The 18,756-nt window shown below is 40.9% G+C and overlaps 1 protein-coding gene across 1 annotated transcript; it reads right to left on the bottom strand.

Annotated features, from left to right (window-relative positions):
* Positions 1 to 399: 399 nt before the first annotated feature.
* Positions 400 to 16,774, bottom strand: LOC309371383 (cytochrome P450 4B1-like). Its single transcript, XM_081913988.1, has 12 exons — positions 15,993 to 16,774; positions 10,529 to 10,670; positions 9,182 to 9,226; positions 8,520 to 8,647; positions 7,498 to 7,628; positions 6,504 to 6,655; positions 6,039 to 6,145; positions 5,435 to 5,625; positions 4,266 to 4,399; positions 3,597 to 3,661; positions 2,163 to 2,245; positions 400 to 1,832 (listed from the first exon to the last, which is right to left on the bottom strand). The coding sequence occupies exons 1-12, from the start codon at positions 16,182 to 16,184 to the stop codon at positions 1,664 to 1,666; spliced, it is 1,539 nt and encodes a 512-aa protein (XP_081770114.1). The 5' UTR covers positions 16,185 to 16,774; the 3' UTR covers positions 400 to 1,663.
* Between the last annotated feature and the right edge of the window lie 1,982 nt (positions 16,775 to 18,756).

Genomic DNA, 18,756 nt, shown 5'->3' with positions numbered 1-18,756 from the left:
TATTTATATCCCACAGTACAGGAAATAAATCTTTCCAAGATGATTTACAGGTAAATTACATATTTTAAAATACAAGAAATAATCGTGACATATTAAAAGGTCTTCAGGACTCCTCCCCCAGAACAGCTGATGTGAGAGCATGGAGGGGGAATGAGAAAGTCTAAACGATCAGCCTTTTCCCTGTTTAATCCTTGTAATACCATAGTTATGACATATATATTATTAAGCTGAATGATATATATACTTTGTTTTATGGGGGGGACCCAAAGTATTCCTACGTCTGTGATATAAAATGTGTAAAAAAATAAATCCATTGATATTAAGCCCTGGTATCAGAGTTTATATTGTAAATAACCCAAGCTCTCTGTTCCAAGCCACAAAGTCAGTGAAACCAATGGATTTAAGTTAATCAAGTGCATTTCTTTCCACAAGTCTATTCTGAATATGACCTGGTTGGACTGAAAGCTTAAAAGGAATTGCCAAACAATATAATTACAATCACAGCAGTCTCAAAATACTGAAAGAATCTATATTTGGAAATGGTGCTGGGCCTTGAACCAGCCTCTGTTTGCCTAGAGAGGACAACAATTCCTTTCATAAAAAGAGCAGAAGTGCACTGCATGATATTAATATTAATAGTGCCTACCAATATTTATTGGTCCCTCACAGGTGCTGAGAGATGTCACGTCCCAGTGTCTGGCCATTCTACATTCCCTGGCCAGCCACATTACAGGGCAGGACAGCCCACCCAAACTAAAGTTCTAAGAGCCTGGTCTCTCAAACCAGTGCCGTGGTACCTGAGCCAGTTGCCTTGCAGGTGCAAACAAACTGCATGACAACAATAATAAACAACACATTTCATAGAAAACATCCTTTCAGAATATGATATGAAGCAGAGAAAGCACTGTGGTTGGATTCCTCTGATCACACAATATGAAATGGAACCAATGCTCCAGAAAGTAGTTATTCTGTGCCCTACTCTTTAGGCACAACTGAATGGTGGCTGGTAACACAGAATCCAGTCAATCTCCAGTTCTTTATCGAGAAATGCAATTTTACAAAGAGAGACCCACCTTCCCTCCAGGAAAGTCAGAGATCCCTTACCATATGGACATGGCCATAGAGCCACTGGCTGGGAGGTCCTGGGAAACTCCTAAAACCTTGATCAAGTTCTGCCTTGTCTGAAATAGCTGGATGGCTTTCAGAACCACGCAGGTGAAGATCAACATCACAGTCCAATAGAAAAACAAAAAAACTCCTTGGGAGCCAAGAACACAAGGGATTGACTAGATTCTACATCGCCAGCTGACTGCTGCTTTGTCTTTGCTCACTGTCTAGAATAAGTTCTGAAGACTTTCTGATTAGGCTGGCGCTGCTGGCTCAAAATGATGGAACAACTTTGTGGCAGCTGATGCTTATAGTTATATGGAAACAGCTGGAACCTTTACTCACACATTCTAATATGTTCCCCCCCAAGGGCGCTAAATCCCCACCTTTTCCCCACGTCATGGCTGTATCCAGATCAATGTTATTGGAAAATAAAGTAATAATAATTCTTTGCATGTAGGATGTTTACATATTTTATCAGGGACAGTATGTATGCATTTATTGGCAGGAATTGAGAGTCCAGAAGCAAGCATTACTACTCTGGTAACAGCAGCCATCAGTGGAGAGCCTTCAGCTTCAGATATATCCCATTTATGGATCGGGTGACAACTTGTAGCATGGGAATTGGGAGGTTGGCAGGATCAGGCAAAAGCTCAAAGTGCAGGAGGGTCAATGCAAGAGCAACCTTCATCTCATTCATGGCAAACTGTTGTCCAATGCAGTTCCTGAGTAGAATGAAGGGCAACATTACATTACAAACAGAAGAGCATTCTGCAGATGGTCCAATCAGGGCCATTTCGGTTGTTGCTCCTTCACTTTTAGGTTTCCCTTCCCAGAAATGAATGTCTGGCACCATCTTTGTTTTCCTTTGTATGCCCCACCCTTTTAGGCATTTGAGTATATATTGTTTTATGCTGGCAGTTAATTCTGCTTTGCTGTGGACTCATTCACAGTTTTATAAGCCTTGAACACAGTTGTGTCTTTTATGGAAGATTAATGTAAAAGTCTCCTTTTATGGAGGGAACAGTGCAAAGTATAGGTGAGAAAATATTTACCTTGGCCCTGCAGCAAAAGGCAAGAAAGCATATGGGTGGCGATGCTTTGAATTCTCTGTGGAGAATCTTAGAGGATTAAACTCCTACAACAGAAAATAAGTCATGGAACTTTGTATTAGAATGGCAACAGATATAGTGGCAAAAGAGCTAAAGGAAAAAGGGGCATTCACAAAAAAGAATACTGTTCTATACCCACTTACCAGGTCATAATGCCCATTGAGCTCCATAGGGCTTAGTTCTGTATAGGATTATAGGATTGCATGCTTAGCAATATGTTTTCCCCAATCTAATATGAAGGAAAATGCCTTCATATCTATAAATGCCTGGGCCAAATGAGACATATTAATAAATGCCCACACCAAATGAGAGATATCTATAAATGCCTGGGCCAAATGAGACATGATGTTAATTGCACCAGTGTGCATGTCTTTAAAACTGTACAGAGTCATTGGGGTGTCTGACCAGCAACAGGCCTGCAGGGGTTGGGAGGGAAATGCTAACCTTCTCCCCCTGCTGTGCTGCTGATGTTGCTCCTGAAGTTGCTCTTTGAATGGAGAGGGAAACCTTTTGTAAGCAGCACTTTAGGGACTGGTTGGTGGGTGGATTTTTGGCAGAATACTTCCATAGCTCCTGAGGTGGATTAGGAATGTTTTGTGGATTAGGATTCTACAGCAGCTTTGCCCATATATTTTGCAATGGTTTTCTTTTCGCAATAGATTTTTGCTATTTTGTAAGTGCCTAAGCAACATTTTAAGAATCATAACTACATAACATGTGGCCTGTCCTTCTACTTAATTAGTACAGTATCTTCCTCATACTGTTCTTATCCAATTCTGTAGAGGGACACACTAAGCTTGACATCAGAGTGTTAGAAGATATATCCAAACATTTTTCTTTTTGGGATTTGGATCAGAGTCATGGCGTAGGGAGTAATTTAGCTCTACACGTGCGCACACACACACACACACACACACACAGAGAGAGAGAGAGAGAGAGAGAGAGAGAGAGAAACACACACAGAGACACACACACTTTCACCAGCATCTCTCTCTCATGCACACACTCTAGAGCTGGTAATATCCACATAAGGAAACGCAGGCATCACTTGTGTTTATCTGTTTCTGCTCCACACCCAATATCATACCAGGGGGTAAATAGTTTGGTGTTAGGCCACTGATATGAGGCAATGGACTAAATCAGCCTTTCTCACCTCCAAACTGGAATACGTCCAAGAAACTAGCAAGAAAACAAAATGCTGGGATAAATCCACACATCTAGTCACACAGTGTTAGTGTGACAAACAATTGGCCTCTTTTCTTAAAGAAATTGTATGTGTCTGTAGCACTTATTCCACCATCTTTTTCTCAAAACATGTCAACTTCTCTCAGTCTCACCAGAAAGGTCTTGCTTAGGCTTTTCTTCTTTTATTATTACCTCAGGATTTTCCCAAATCTCAGGATTTCTGTGAAGACCATAAACATCCAATGCAGTTAGAAAGCCTGTGGGGGAAAAAGAGACACATCATCTAGTATCATTTCATCAGCAGTGATATTATGTGATGAGAATTAATTGCTATCCAGTGGCATGTACCAAAACATTCATTCTCAATAACTTGCTGCAAAGACAGGCAGATTTTCAGAGTTGTTGCACTGATAACCAGGATGATCCTGCACAGAGTACAGGAAGGCAGCTGGAAAGCATACGACTGTGCTTTCCTGGTCATGTAATATTTGTTTGTTTGCCCAAGGAATTCATTTAGGTGTAGGTGGGGCCTCAAGAGATAGTCCATCTAAGGTCTAGTAGCTCCAGAAATTGCGCATCTGAACACATGGGCGGTGTACCTCTGTGTCGGCATGCACACCTGTGTGTGTCCTCCACATATGCCCTGTGTGCATGGATGTGAGTGTGTGCAAGCAAGAGTGTGTGGTGGCCGCATCACAGTTGGCAAGGTGATTTGTGGACCACAAAAGGTTAGCCACCCTTGATGAAAGTTAAGAGACAGTGGAATTGAATAATGAGAACAGTGTAAGAATGAAGATGGAAGAGGAAGAGGAAGAGACGAGTTCAAAGGAAGTCTGCAGAAGGGAGAGAGGGGAAGCCTACCTTTTGGTAAGGTTCGTCCATCAGCAAAAGTCACAGGAGAATTCAGTTCTCGTGCTATAAGAGGTACTGGAGGATAAAGCCGAAGGCTCTCCTTAATGCACATGGTGCTGTACGTCATCTTTCCCAAGTCGTCCCTTAAAGACACCGTCCAAAATGACTGGAGTTAAGTCGCATAAAGTTTTATTAAGATGAAGGAAAAAGGAGACAGGGTGGAATCCAGTACCTACTCTTTCCTTGCTCAATACAAGCGTTGGGGAGAGGGGAGAAATTTGATTCAGTTCATATTTAAAGGTGAACGTACCTTACTCACACTTTCTGGAACAAGATGTGAACTGAACACAGCCACCCTTCAAAATTTGCACTTCTCCAGCCAAATAACAAGTGCAAAAATGCACATGCTAGCTTAAAGCATGCATGGAGATGCATATATTAGTGAGCATCTGTGCTTTTAGGGCTGTTATGCACTTTTTTTAAAAAAAACAACATTTATATTGACTGTGGGGGTTTTGTGTATTCATTTTAATTTATTCTGTTAGCCACCTTGTTTCTTGTAGTGTGAGAAAGGCAGTAAATAAGTTAAATGATTGATTGAATGAAATACAGCATACAAAACTGGTGTGGTTTTTTTATTGTTATGGGAAATTAAACCATGCAGGAAGTCTACCTTGAAAGCAAGTTATGCAGGAATCCCACCTGAATAGAGGAGGCTCCCCTCTTTAGAAGTTATCAGGACATTAGAGACCAGGAGTATTGGTGGGCTCAGTCCAGAGCCCATCTCTTGTAACTGTGTTACCTCTTCATGCAAGTAATGGGTGAGGGTGGCTAATTGTGTCCTACTTTTTGAAGAGCTGTCTCTTTTTGATAATAGATTTTGATTTTTGCATTATTTTTGGCGGTTCAAGCATGACCACACTAGCTACAGTACATCCGTGCAGCAGCCAAAGCAGTGATTTAAATATAGAAATAGAAATCAGAGCTTCTTTTCCTACAGTATAGGACTGGCCCATCTTCCCTGGAACTTACACAACCTGAGATTACTAAGTTACACAACTTACACAACCTGAACTTACTATGATCCTAAACCACTCTGCAGTGTTGCTCTCCTTCAGAAACCTCATAACATGACCCAGGAAATAAACATTTAAGGTTGAACAATAATTTAGTCTGACCATTGAATATCTTCCTGTTGCCCAAGAAGCTCCGTGATCTCCTCTCTGCATCTCTGCTGATGTTCAGGGTTCTGAGCCATACAATAAAAGAGCCAAGAGATTCCACTGGCTGTGGTATCATGACCTTCGAACATGAATGTGTCCACTTCTGCACGTATGTCTTCATCTGACAATGGATTTCCATTTTCATCCTAACCACACAGGGAAAATAGTGTTTTATAGGATTATTGAGATCCAATATTTAAAGTTCTCCAAGACCCTCCTCCCTCTCCCAGCTCACATCAAAGAAGGGGGAGGTGCTTCCGAAAGCGGTTTGCCAAGCTGCTCTCTGAAGCACCACCCCCTCAATTAAACAGTTCACCTGGGCCACCTGCCACCTATGGTGCTTGCTCACTCACGTGCCCACCATCCACTCTGCCATCATGCTGGAGTTGACAGGGCCACACAAACTCCAGTGTGATGATAGCCTTACAATTTTATGTATATATTGTAGACCATGGGAGTTTTGCTTAGGCTATGTCGTATGAACAGAATAGTGATGGCTGGAAAAGCCCTTAGCAATATAGCATGGCAGGCACAGGTGCATTATTTTTACAGTGTTCACCTTTGCGCAAAGAAGAATATCCAGGAAGTCCAAATGCCTCTTCTTCAGAATCTTTTCAAGCTCTTTCTCATTCTTGAGGGAATCCTTCCTCTCTCTTATTACCTTCTCTGCATTGAAAACATACAGTATGAAATGAATAAAGCTATACCCAAGAGGCAAGCAGATATAGTCAACCTTTTTAGATTTCTCATTTCTCTAACTTTCCGAATAAGTCCACGTGTTACTAATCATTTAACCCATATTAAATTGTTTTTTAATTTCTTCTTCTTTTCACATCTACATTTTATATGCCCTTAGTACATCATACCGACACTATTACAATTTTTAATTTTCCTAATGGTACTGAAACAGTATGTTTTTGCTTTTGAATTTTCTATTATGAAATAAATTTATACATTAGCTCAGAAGAAGAGGAGGGGGACGAGTAGAAAGAAGAAGTTGTTGCCAGCAGTAAAAGATACATACCTGTGTGATGATGGGCTATTTTGCAAGCTTTGTTAAACTGACGCCCTTTGGAGCTCAAGCGGTAAATGAGATCATTGTGATGCCAAGGTGTTTTCAGTCTCTGATAGAACAGGAAGCTGAGATCAAATACAGTTTGAATGTAGGAATTATCTCTGTGGAAAGTAGGAAAGTGGAAACAAATATAAGCACAAAATGAAGACAAAAAAGGTTAGATGACATGTTTATTAAAAGTCCCATTTCTAGATCCATTTCTATTTGAGATCGAAGGTAGGGATGAGTGGCATTATTTTGTAGTGGTTCCACTCCTTCTTCGATGGTTCTTTCCAGACAGTGATGCTTGGGAAATTCTTCTCAGCTCCACAGAGCCTTTAATGTGGAACCCCATCAGGGTTGAATCTTATTCCCCACAACATCTGCAAGAAACTCCTGAGTGGAGTTATCCAGAGTTTTGGAGTATATTGTCAGCAATATGCTGATTAAACACAGTTCTGCTTCTCCTTTACATCTGCAGGTGTGGCAGTGCTGGGACATTAAATTGCCTTGGTATGAGCACCAAGAAATTGAAGCTCAATCCAGATAAGATTGAAGCACTGTTAGTGAGTGGTTCCTTGGACTGGATGGATGGAAGGTTGCCTGCTCTTGATGGGGTTACACACCCTCTGAAGGAATGGATACATAATTTGGGGGTACTTCTGGATCATTTGCTGTCACTTGAGGCCTAGGTGGCATCAGTGGCAAGGAGTTCCTTCCATCAACTTCAGCTAGTGGCCTAGCTGTATCCCTATCTGGATACACAACTTCCGGTGTGTATACTTTAGTAACCTCTATGTTATAATATTGCAACATGTTATACATATGTCTACCTCTGAATAAAGCTCAGAAAGTTCAGCTGGTGCAGAATTCAGCAGCCAGGTCGCTCAAGAGGGCAAGATGGTTTGAGCATGTTATACTTGACTGTGCTGGCAGTCTTATACTCTTATAATCTTATACTCACCTGTCTGTTTCAGCATTTTTCTGGTAGCTGAAGGCACATTTCATAATAGTATCAAGAGTCATCAGACTGACATGTTCGAACATCTCCACTGATGCTGTGCCATTCTTTGGTACCAGCTTTCCCCATACATCCTAATATTTTAGGAAAGGGACAGGAATAAGAAGTCTCATTCTGGGGAAGGCTCTAGAATAATTAGATCATTCTTTATTAGATACTGGAACAATATATGATCTGCTGTGGTCAATATATGAAAACATTAGATTGTCAGGTATGTCAGTGACTGCCCAACTATGGATTTTGCTAGTTAATTGCAGAATAAGTTATATTTATTTTCTGAGACAGAATTGAGCATTCTCCATGCTGCCCATTAACTTTCCCCTGCGAATGATCCTTGCATTTGGGAAATGGTTTTGCTAAGATTATGTGCAGCTGTCCTCTGAGAGAGGCTCGACTGTGTGCTTCAGGATTGGGTGGCTGAATGTGTACTCTGAAACAAAGAAGACAGGTCAGGAGATTCTCAGGAGCTAATGAACTGATCATTAATTCACAGGACTACAAAGGAAAGGGTGATAGCAGGCATTCCAGTCAAAAACACTGTCTGCGAACGTAAACACAGTTTTGACATACAATTCTAGCTAATACAACACTGAACAACCCTTCAAAGTGATGCATTTTAAGTGATGCATGGTAGTCACCGTCTGTTTATCTTGAGAAAGTGAATGAACTAGTTAAGACAATATTAAGGTTCACAAGTTTATGAAGGAATTTTAGAATTCGATACTGCTGCAAACTCATTGCCTGCAACCCAAAGGGCTGCTCAACTAGCTTCACACTTTGATGGCGGCTTCTGACTCAAACTTTTCAAAAGATCTTTGTGGTATGTCAGAGGAGGTTTTCAGGTCACAGAAAGAGTCTGCTCTGGCCCTCTGAGTCTGCTGAAAGCAGGACTGAGATCATGAAGGTGGATGAGCAACTTCTTAGACTGGAGTTGACCTCCTGAAAGTAGCAATGGGGTTTCTTACCAGCATCTCCTTGACTGATTCTGCCATAAGAGTCACATAAGGCTTCAGAATATTGTAATGGAATCCGGGAGTCAGCAGTTTCCGGTGCTGCTGCCACTTTGGCCCATTCAGGACAAGAAGCCCCCTTCCTGCCAGGAAAAGGAAGGAAAATGAGGAACAGAAGCCCAAGATAATGTTGTCTTTCTTAGGCACATACACCAGGGTCAGGGTCACATGGTAAATTATCCACCACAGATAGCAGAGTTTACAGCACTATATTTGACCCATTGAAGTAGGCACTTAATTGCTGGAACAATTCAAGTTAAGAATCTATTTACCTACTAAAAGATTTCTGAAGCATGGAATGCAGTGTGTATATTTCCTTACAACCCGAGAAGTCCATCTTCACAGACTCTAGAAGGACAGTCTTTTGAGATTGTAGGGAAACATACTATAGAGTCTGATTCCTGAGCAAAATGGGCAGAAATCAGTTGGCCAGAGGAATAAAGCTGGCACTGAAGCCTCCTGGAAGGCACCAGTGGGGAAGGCACCAGCTTAACAAATACTAGCAGCTTCCCAAAGGAAGTTTGAACTTTGAAAGCTGAGAATATATGTATATGCTCGATACAAGAATATCACAGAAAATTCAGGAATACATGAAATTAGTGAGAGAAAATACATACCAATCCATGGAATTAGGAAGTCGTATGCTACAAGAGCTTTAGGATCTGAATAGTGTGATAAATGAGAGAAAATGAGCTTAGCATGAGATGGTAAAAAACTATTTGTGAAAACCAATTAAAATGTTTACCGTAATTTGCTAAATTGCACTCTGTTGCCTCAAGCCAGGGGATTCCTATGGGCACCCAGAGCTCCCTCACTTGCTTTTTCTTGCTTTTCAGCATCCAGATGCAAGGCACACTCCTACATCTTTGCACATGAGAATTAAGACAAACAACCTTTTCATTGCCCAGCCTCCATTGGGCAAATAGTTGTGTTTCCCCCACTTTCCAAAAGGAACTATCCAAGTCTCCAGGGTTACTGAGTGGGGGAGCAGGTGGCCATGATCCCCAATATTGAAATGTCCACCTCCCAAATTCTGCAGTGGGTGCACCCAACCACCGCATGGCATGGCATGCTGACGTCATGTGCACACGCTGCTGGGCATGCATGCACAGTGTGCTGACGTCACATGGCCCCAAGCCCACTCAATCATAGTGCAAGGCGGTGCATGTGCAAGTCTCTAATATACCTGTTGAACTTTGTAGCCTGCAATGTGCCTTCTCTATTAATCTGATCTGAGCATTAAAGACTTGGGGAGAACTAGAGCTGAGAGTTGGAGCTCTTTGCCTGGCAGTGAGGGCCAGGCCACTGACTGGGACTGACGGGAGTTGTAATAATAATAATAATAATTTATTATTTATACCCCACCCATCTGGCTGGGCCTCCCCAGCGACTCTGGGCGGCTTCCATAAAAACCAAAAATACAGTAAAATATCACACGTTGAAAACTTCCCTGAACTGGGCTGCCTTAAGATGTCTTCTGAATATCAAGTAGTTGTTTATCACTTTGACATCTGCTGGAAGGGTGTTCCACAGGGCGGGCGCCACTACCAAGAAGGCCCTCTGCCTGGTCCCCTGTAGCTTTGCTTCTCGCAATGAGGGAACTGCCAGAAGGCTCTCGGCGCTGGACCTCAGCGTCCGGGCAGAATGATGGGGGTGGAGACGCTCCTTCAGGTATACTGGACCGAGGCCGTTTAGGGCTTTAAAGGTCAGCACCAACACTTTGAATAGTGCTCGGAAACATACTGGGAGCCAGTATTGTAGTTCAAGACATCTTAAAGGCACCAGCTGGGGGAAAGGTTGCTTTAGGAGGGCCTTGAAATATGAATCACTTACATTTGCATCTCAATAAAAGCAAAGAGCAGTGCAACTTAGTGCCCAGAGATAAATGCATGGATAATTTTTACAACCTCTAGCATATTCATGTAACTTCACGATCAGAAGGATGTAAGATACAAATTTCTTACCACCTCTGCTGTACACTGCCTTTGCATATTCAGGGTGGTTGAGGGCCAGGAAAGCCAAGAAAGTTCCATACCAAAGTGGATGGCAGTGCGGGTACATTTCTGTCCATGCTGCTATGTTCAGGAATTCTTCTTCTGGTTTCATCTGCATCATTTTTTTTTTTTTAAGATCAGTAGTCAGTTTACATCTCGGACACCGTGATTAAACATTTAGTTCAGGATGAAATGAGCTGGTTATATAATGCAATGGTTTATAACTTTAAGCTAGATAAATTATCTTTGTATGCCACAACGGCCGCCCGAATATTACTTGCCAAAAATTTGGAAAACACAAGAACTACCAACAGTGGAAGATTGGCAGATGAAGATGATGGACTTTTCAGAGCTAGCTGACCTGACTGGAAGAATCTGCGACCAGAAAGAAGAGGAGTTTCAAGAGGACTGGAGGAAATTCAAGGACTATTTGAATAAATATTGTAATATAAAAAATTAGAAATTACTTGAAAGAAACAAATAGGCCTAGGATTAAATTAAGTTATAATTAAAGAAATGGGATTTAGAATGTTAAGAAAAGTGAATAAGATGGACTATAATTGGAAATTGTTTTAGTTTAATAATGATATTGGAAAGCTGTTACGTTTAATTACAAGGAAACTCAGAAGGGAGGGATTTGAGGAAGTCAACCAAGATGTTTAAAAGGTTGGATTTGTGAAGAATTAAGTTTGTTGTTATTGTTTATCTGTTTATTGTTCCCCCTTTTTTCTGTCTTCTTTCTTCTTTTTCTTTTTATGTTTTTGTGTATCATTTTGCTTTGTGGTTTGTGTTATCACTGTGGAAAATTTTATAAAATTTGTTTTTAAAAATAATATAACTTTAAGCTAGGGTGCATATTTAACAATGGAATTATTCACCCCCTTGGCTCTGTCCTAACACCCCAGTCTTTTAAAACCTGCCTTCTTTCTGTTCTGCACTGAACCTCACAGGTGTAGAAGAACATACACTGCTTAAGAATGATAAAGCCACTGATGTCTAAATTTTAAGAAGAAAACAGCCACCAAATAATACAGTTAGAAAAACCATTTTTTCCTAATTGAAATAAATCAAACCATTATAATAACATTATTATATAGCATTTAGGATTGATTATGCTTCTTTATGTGTGCAAATCTTTCCTCTGTTTTAGGTAAGATTGCATAAGAGAAATAGATCAATCACAAATGCAAAGATTTGCACGTCCAATAGGGGAGCCAGGGAGTAGAGGCTGAATGTGGGACTAGAGATTCATGTCTTGGGGAGTCCACAATACATGGCATGACCCTGTTCAAAATTTCAGTCCTCCAGTAGGAGGCTAATATAGATATACACCCAATGCGTGATCCAAGGTCTACCTATACCTGTAATCAATAAAGTTGTGACCACTTTTTACACCAGATCATTGTCTTGTCATGTTTGTTCCTTTACACCATAGCTATTGCTTTTGCACAGGGGTGGAGGGTGCTGTGACTGGACCCACAGTAGGATTTTACAGAGAATATAATAGGACAAGTGCGGAGAACCTTTGGCTCTCTTGAATTTGCTGAACTACAATGCCCATCAGCCTTAGCAAGCATGAGCAGTGGCTATGGCTGATGGGAGTTGTAGCTGAACAACATCTAGCGAGCCAAAGGTACCCTGGACCTGTTGTGGGACATATAAGTGTATAGAAACTAACAAGAGAGAGACTGGGATATGCCTGTGATAAATGTGTGCACACATTTTGAGCTTTCCATCATAAGCATGAATATTAGAGGAGAAAGGCTCTTTTAAAAACATTGAAAACTAAGGTTTTCCAAGAATACTCCCTCTCTTGATGAAAGGAAATGTGTTGTTTCCCTTCCACCTGCCAAGCAATCATCTGAGCCAGAAAAGGTTGCAGAGTCCTCGGCATACATGAAGAATGTCTCATGGAAGACTTCGGTGGTATGTTGAAGTTGCATCATTGCTTTTCAATTTAAAATGTTGTTGTTGTTGTTTAGTCATTTAGTCGTGTCCGACTCTTTGTGACCCCATGGAACAGAGCACGCCAGGCACTTCTGTGTTCCACTGCCTCCCGCAGTTTGGTCAAACTCATGCTGGTAGCTTCGAGAACACTATCCATCCATCTCATCCTCTGTCGTCACCTTCTCCTTGTGCCCTCCATCTTTCCCAACATCAGGGTCTTTTCCAGGGAGTCTTCTCTTCTCATGAGGTGGCCAAAGTATTGAAGCCTCAGCTTCAGGATCTGTCCAGCACTCAGGGCTGATTTCCTTAAGAATGGATAGGCTGAATCTTCTTGCAGTCCATGGGACTCTCAAGAGTCTCCTCCAGCACCATAATACAAAATTCATAATTCATAATTCAATTTAAAATAAGCAATGGTAATTTAATAATTGCTTGTTAGCTGTCAGTTTCTTGACCTAGTTATGGATCAGGCTTTTATTTTCAAAGTAAAATAAACTCTGTATTCAAAACAAAAAAAAATCCTTCCAGTAGCACCTTAAAGACCAACTAAGTTAGTTCTTGGTATGAGCTTTCATGTGCATGCACACTTCTTCAGATACACAGAATTATTCAGATACACAGAATTATTATCTTATTCTTCAGATAAACTCTGTATGCCAATCTTCTGTTTAGGAAAAAGAAAATATGGCCCCCCTCTGAATTTAAAAGCTTGAGATTCCATAACACATGAGTCACAACTGTGCAATTTTGCACTCAGAATCCTTCTCATTTTTTCATAATGGAATGGCATTCCAAACTGGCACTTTACTGAAAGTGTATTTCTCCCCGACCAGAAGTGCCTAATGATAAGAAAATATTCAGCAGGTATCAGTCAAGGCCAAGTTAATGTTATACTTCTAGAACGTACGATGGGTGCAGAATAATCATATCATCATAAAGTCCTTAATTCATGAGCAGATAACATGCTGTTTAGGCTGCTCTTCGTGTTCAGCACAGATTATATGAGGTTCTCTATTATTTTCCTTCAAAGTGCTCTCAGGAAGAAATGTTTGCTTCTACTGGCTGAGTAGATTGTTTGGTTTCTGAATGTTGACTTAAATGTTCGCAGTTCAGCCCTGTATTCAGCATTGGCTGAAAGCTTTTTGTACAAACATAATGAGAAATTCCATCATTTGTTGCTTCCTTGCATTTCAAAAAGTGTGAAACAAACAAGATATGAGGAAGTAATGACATGAAGCACTCCTTACAACTTGGCTTAGCATAATGGTTGGCAGATCTGCTATAGCTAATCTCTAGTGTTGTTGCTGCAGTTTGCAATCATTTACCTTGGATCTAGTTACAGGCAGGTAGCCGTGTTAGTCTGCCGTAGTCAAAACAAAATAAAAATAATCGATTCAGTAGCACCTTATCTTCAGATAACAGAAGTGTGCGTGCACACGAAAGCTCATACCAATAACAAACTTAGTTGGTCTCTAAGGTGCTACTGAAAGGATTTTTATTATTATTATTATTTACCTTGGAATATGACTTAGTTTAAAGTTCAGCAATGTTCTGAACTGAGCACAATGTCCCCCAAAAGCTCTTCTCTAGCTTGGAATGTAAACTGAACTCCTGAGTAGGGATGCTGATTCCGTTCACATTTAAAGGTGGATATGCAAAATTCCCATGTTCCAAAACAATATGAGAATCAAAACACAACCGCCCTGTGAAATTCACACTTACCTGAATTTTGTGGTGCAGTTCTCCAAGCAAATAATGTTTAGAAAAATGTATATATTAGGTAAAGGTGTGCATAAAAATAAACATACGTAAAAATAATGTACAAAGATGCACAGTATAGGAAAAAAAGTTTGCAAAAATGTGTGTACAGTGGTACCTCTGGTTACGAACTTAATTCGTTCTGGAGGTCCATTCTTAACCTGAAACTGTTCTTAACCTCAGATACCACTTTAGCTAATGGGGCCTCCCGCTACCGCCACACCACTGCTGTGCGATTTCTGTTCTCATCCTGAGGTAAAGTTCTTAACCCGAGGTACTACTTCCAGGTTAGCGGAGTCTGTAACCCGAAGTGTTTGTAACCCAAGGTGTTTGTAACCCGAGGTACCACTGTATTAGTTAAAAGTGCATTAAAAATGTGTTTCTTAGGAGACATTTATGATAAAATGTTAAACAATTTGCATGAAGATTTTTTAAAAAAAAAATTGTAATCTGCAAGTTAATGCAGAAATGTGAAGAACCAAATTTAAGTTTGGACAAATAAGCATAGCTGTCAACGTTTCCCTTTTTTAAAGGGAAATTCCCTTATTCTGAATAGGATTCCTCGTAAGAAAGGGAAAAGTTAACAGCTATGCAAATAAGAAACAGACATTACTGAGACTGAGAGATTATTCATCCCTATTTCTGAATATACATAGTCAGTATTCAACAGACCAGGTACAGTACCCCAAGCCAGCTGTCTTGTAGGTTTAAACAGACTGAATGACAACATTAATGAAACAGCACATTTGATATAAAATATCCTTTCAGAATGTGACATGAAGCTGAGAAACCGCTGTGGCTGTATTCCTCTTATCACAAAATATGAATTGGAACCAATGCTCAAGAAAGCAGTTAAAATTGTGCTGATGTTGTTCTATGTCTCTATTTTGTTTCTGGACTAACAGGCAGCAGAAGTTCACAAGCATCCTTAGACTCTACCTGCCTTGGTACAACAAACTGCATTCTGCAAGATGCCTCTTTTAGCCAGGCTGTCAAGAGTGTTACACTTGTTTTACTACAAATATATGGGGCTGATGGTTTGTCTTGATCACCTACCACAATGCCAAAATAAAGTGTGCGTGCCTTTCAAACAAGTGGAGTGAAACTTCATTTCTGAGATTTAAATGTTAATTCTCCACACACATAGCAGAAACTTTTTGGGTGATTTAACATACTGCTGTGGCATGAGGACAAAGAAAGTACTATGTGGAAATGCCATATTGGAAAAGGGAATGTTTTGCTTACTTGATACAGCAAACATGTATGAAATAATCATAATTAAAATACAGATAAAATCACTAAAACTTTTTAAAAAGATATAGATCACTAAATCATATGGTTGAGTAGGCTTGGTGAAATAAAGATGTGTTCAGTCAGTGTCCAAACCACTGCGGTGAGGGTGCCTGCCTAGTGTCAATAAATAGGGAGGGAGTCCCAAAGCACACAAAAATATTTACTTATTGCAAATGTGGACAAACATTACACAGCACTTTTAAAAGTACAAGCAGACTTTTCCTTGCATTTGAAAGGGTTAAGACCTTCTCCTAAATCTCTGTTAGTAGAAAAAGCCAGTGAAAAGCACTTTTCTCACTATGTTTACATAACACAGAAGAATGTGGGCATCAGTCCATTACTTTCTTTCAATAAAGCTTAGCAAATACATAGATAAAGACACTTTCTCTACCACCCTCGCTCTGCCACACACGTACCGCCTGCACAGCCACCTTACCATTTTGACATGGCCATATAGCCAGTGAGCGGGAGGTCCTGGAAAACTGCTGAGAACTTTAACCAGGTACTGTTTTTTCCGATACAGCTGAACAGCTTTCAGGGCCACATAGGCAAAGCTCAAAATAATTGTCAAGTGGAAAATATGAGATAAATCCCAAGGCAGCCAAGACCAAGAAGAATTTAGGACCATCTCTGGAACAGTTTTGACACGCCCACCTTGGTTTACTGTGCCTTCTTCCACTGAGCTCCTATTCCTAAAAGTGCCAGGTCTAGAAGGAGTTCTAGTTCTAATACTGAACACTATCTTTTTGCAAATTGCTGTAATCTCTGGTACATTACCAGGGAAATCAGAAGTATTCGCCTGCAAGAACCACCTACGTACTTTCCTTCAAAGATTAAATTTAGTGACGATAGGAACTGTAATTTGAGTCCAGCCAAAGTCTACTGGGTGGGGCCAACAACCAATAACGTTCTCCCTTTCAGCTTTCCTTTTTCCCTGCCAAGAAACAGTGTAACAACTATTGTGCCCTTTAATATCTATTCAGTCATAAAAAATGCACTTCCTAGATGTGACAGTGTTGGATGTGAATGTATGTGTGTGTGTGTTGAGGTCATATAATTACACTATGTAAGCATTAACCTGTGTTTTATTGTATGAAAGTACAATTATTTATCTAATGTATTGCCATGTCACAAGGTCCCAGATTGCACAGCTCAAGCTTCTGATAGCAGGAGCTGAGAAGCACAAGATTTATGCAGGAGAAAACAAAATTTAAAAAACCAAATAAACAAAACAAATACAGTGGTACCTCGCAAGACGAATGCCTCGCAAGACAAAAAACTCGCTAGACGAAAGGTTTTTCCGTTTTCGATTTGCCTCGCAAGACGAATTTCCCCTATGGGCTTGCTTCGCAAGACGAAAACGTCTCGCGACGTCTAAAAACAAAGACATGTTTTGTTTATAAAGTTAATTTATTTTCCCTTCAGTTTTTGAACTGCTCTTTACAGTATGTGTGACTTTAAAGAGCAGTTAATAAACTGTTGTTGTACCAAATTTGGCTTTGTTTAGACCTTTTTTGACCATAGGAACACATTAATTGATTTTCAATGCATTCCTATGGGATTTCGTGCTTCGCAAGACGAAAAATTCGCTAGACGACAAAAATTGCGGAACGAATTAATTTCGTCTTGCGGGGCACCACTGTACAGAAATTCTGCAAATTTGACTGGAGCTATGAATCACGGTAGGGACGTGGATGGTGCTGTGGGTTAAACCGCAGAGCCTAGGGCTTGCCGATCAGAAGGCCGGCAGTTCAAATACCCGCGACGGCGTGAGCTCCCGTTGCTCAGACCCTGCTCCTGCCAACCTGGCAGTTCGAAAGCACGTCAAAGTGCAAGTAGATAAATAGGTACCGCTCCGGCAGGAAGGTAAACGGCGTTTCCGTGTGATGCTTTGGTTCACCAGAAGCGGCTTAGTCATGCTGGCCACATGACCCGGAAGCTGTATGCCGGCTCCCTCGGCCAATAAAGTGAGATGAGCGCCGCAACCCCAGAGTCGGCCATGACTGGACCTAATGGTCAGGGGTCCCTTTACCTTTTTATGAATCAGGGTAAGGGGACTTCAGCTTTTTCCATGGGACATTCTGCCAATCAAAATCACTTCCCAAGGATATATACAGTGCTATTTTTCTAGAAAAAGAGTTGCTGGAACTCACTATGAGCACCTCCCTTGTTTTCTTAGAATGGCAGTGGTGCCGGAACTGAGTTCCTGTTAATTCCCTCTGGAAAAAAAGCCCTGGATATATGGAACCAGGGGATACTTAAGGTATCCTGCGTCCATGTTGTTTGGGGCCCTGTAAATTAATGCAATAACTTTGAACTTGGTCCAGTGGCGTATGGGTATCCCGTGAAAGCTTTTGAGCCCCAGAGTTATGTGCAGGCTGTAGTCTGTCCCCACCATTAGTCTAGCTGCAGCATTATGCACCAGCTGGGAGAATTTCCAGATCAGGACCAACGGTAATCTCAGAGACGTCAACAGGATTTCCTGGTACATTGTATGTGGATTGGGTCCCCTGCTGCTGCTTATGTATCTATATGAACATAACCTAGCCCACCTCACAGGGCTGCTGCAAATATAGAAGCAGGTAGGGGAGGAAAATGTACACATTTGAGCTGCTGGGTAGAAAAACAAGTTACAGATATGCTACACAGTGCATAGTTGTACTATGGAATCAAACACGCCACCTGGCGATTGAGGGGGGCCAGGGTCATGTGATGTCTTGATTTGTTCTTACTGATGGTGGCTTAGACGGTCATTGGAACAATTGAAATCATGTCTGATGCTACCTAAAGAGGAATGGTTCAATAATGTCCTGGATATAGCCTTATCTGAATGTCTTACACAACACAGATGAGCGCTGAGAGAAGTAAAGCAAAGAAATATTGGCTCAAGGAAGTTTGGGTTGGGTTTTTTTTCCCCTTTTATTAGTAAGGACACAAAATTCTCAGGCCCTCCCAATATCCATGCTTCACTGTGGGGGGCGGTGTCGCACAATACAACTCTTCTAAGATAATTTAACTATTTAACCAGCTACTCTGGCACTGTACTAGGTATTATTATAATCTATGTCTGTAACTGGATTCTGTTATGTATGTTTACTTGAAGCTGTTCTACACCATGGCTGCTTCTCATAGAGGCTTTTCCTTCCTTCCTTCCTTAATATCTTACCCTTCCTCCCAATGGAGCCCAGGGAGGCAAACAC

Source organism: Podarcis melisellensis, assembly GCF_964234715.1.
Source record: "Podarcis melisellensis genome assembly, chromosome: 6".
Taxonomy (NCBI): Eukaryota; Metazoa; Chordata; class Lepidosauria; order Squamata; family Lacertidae; genus Podarcis; species Podarcis melisellensis.
The sequence above is the reverse complement of the archived record's forward strand: the minus strand, read 5'-3'. Positions and strand labels throughout refer to the sequence as shown.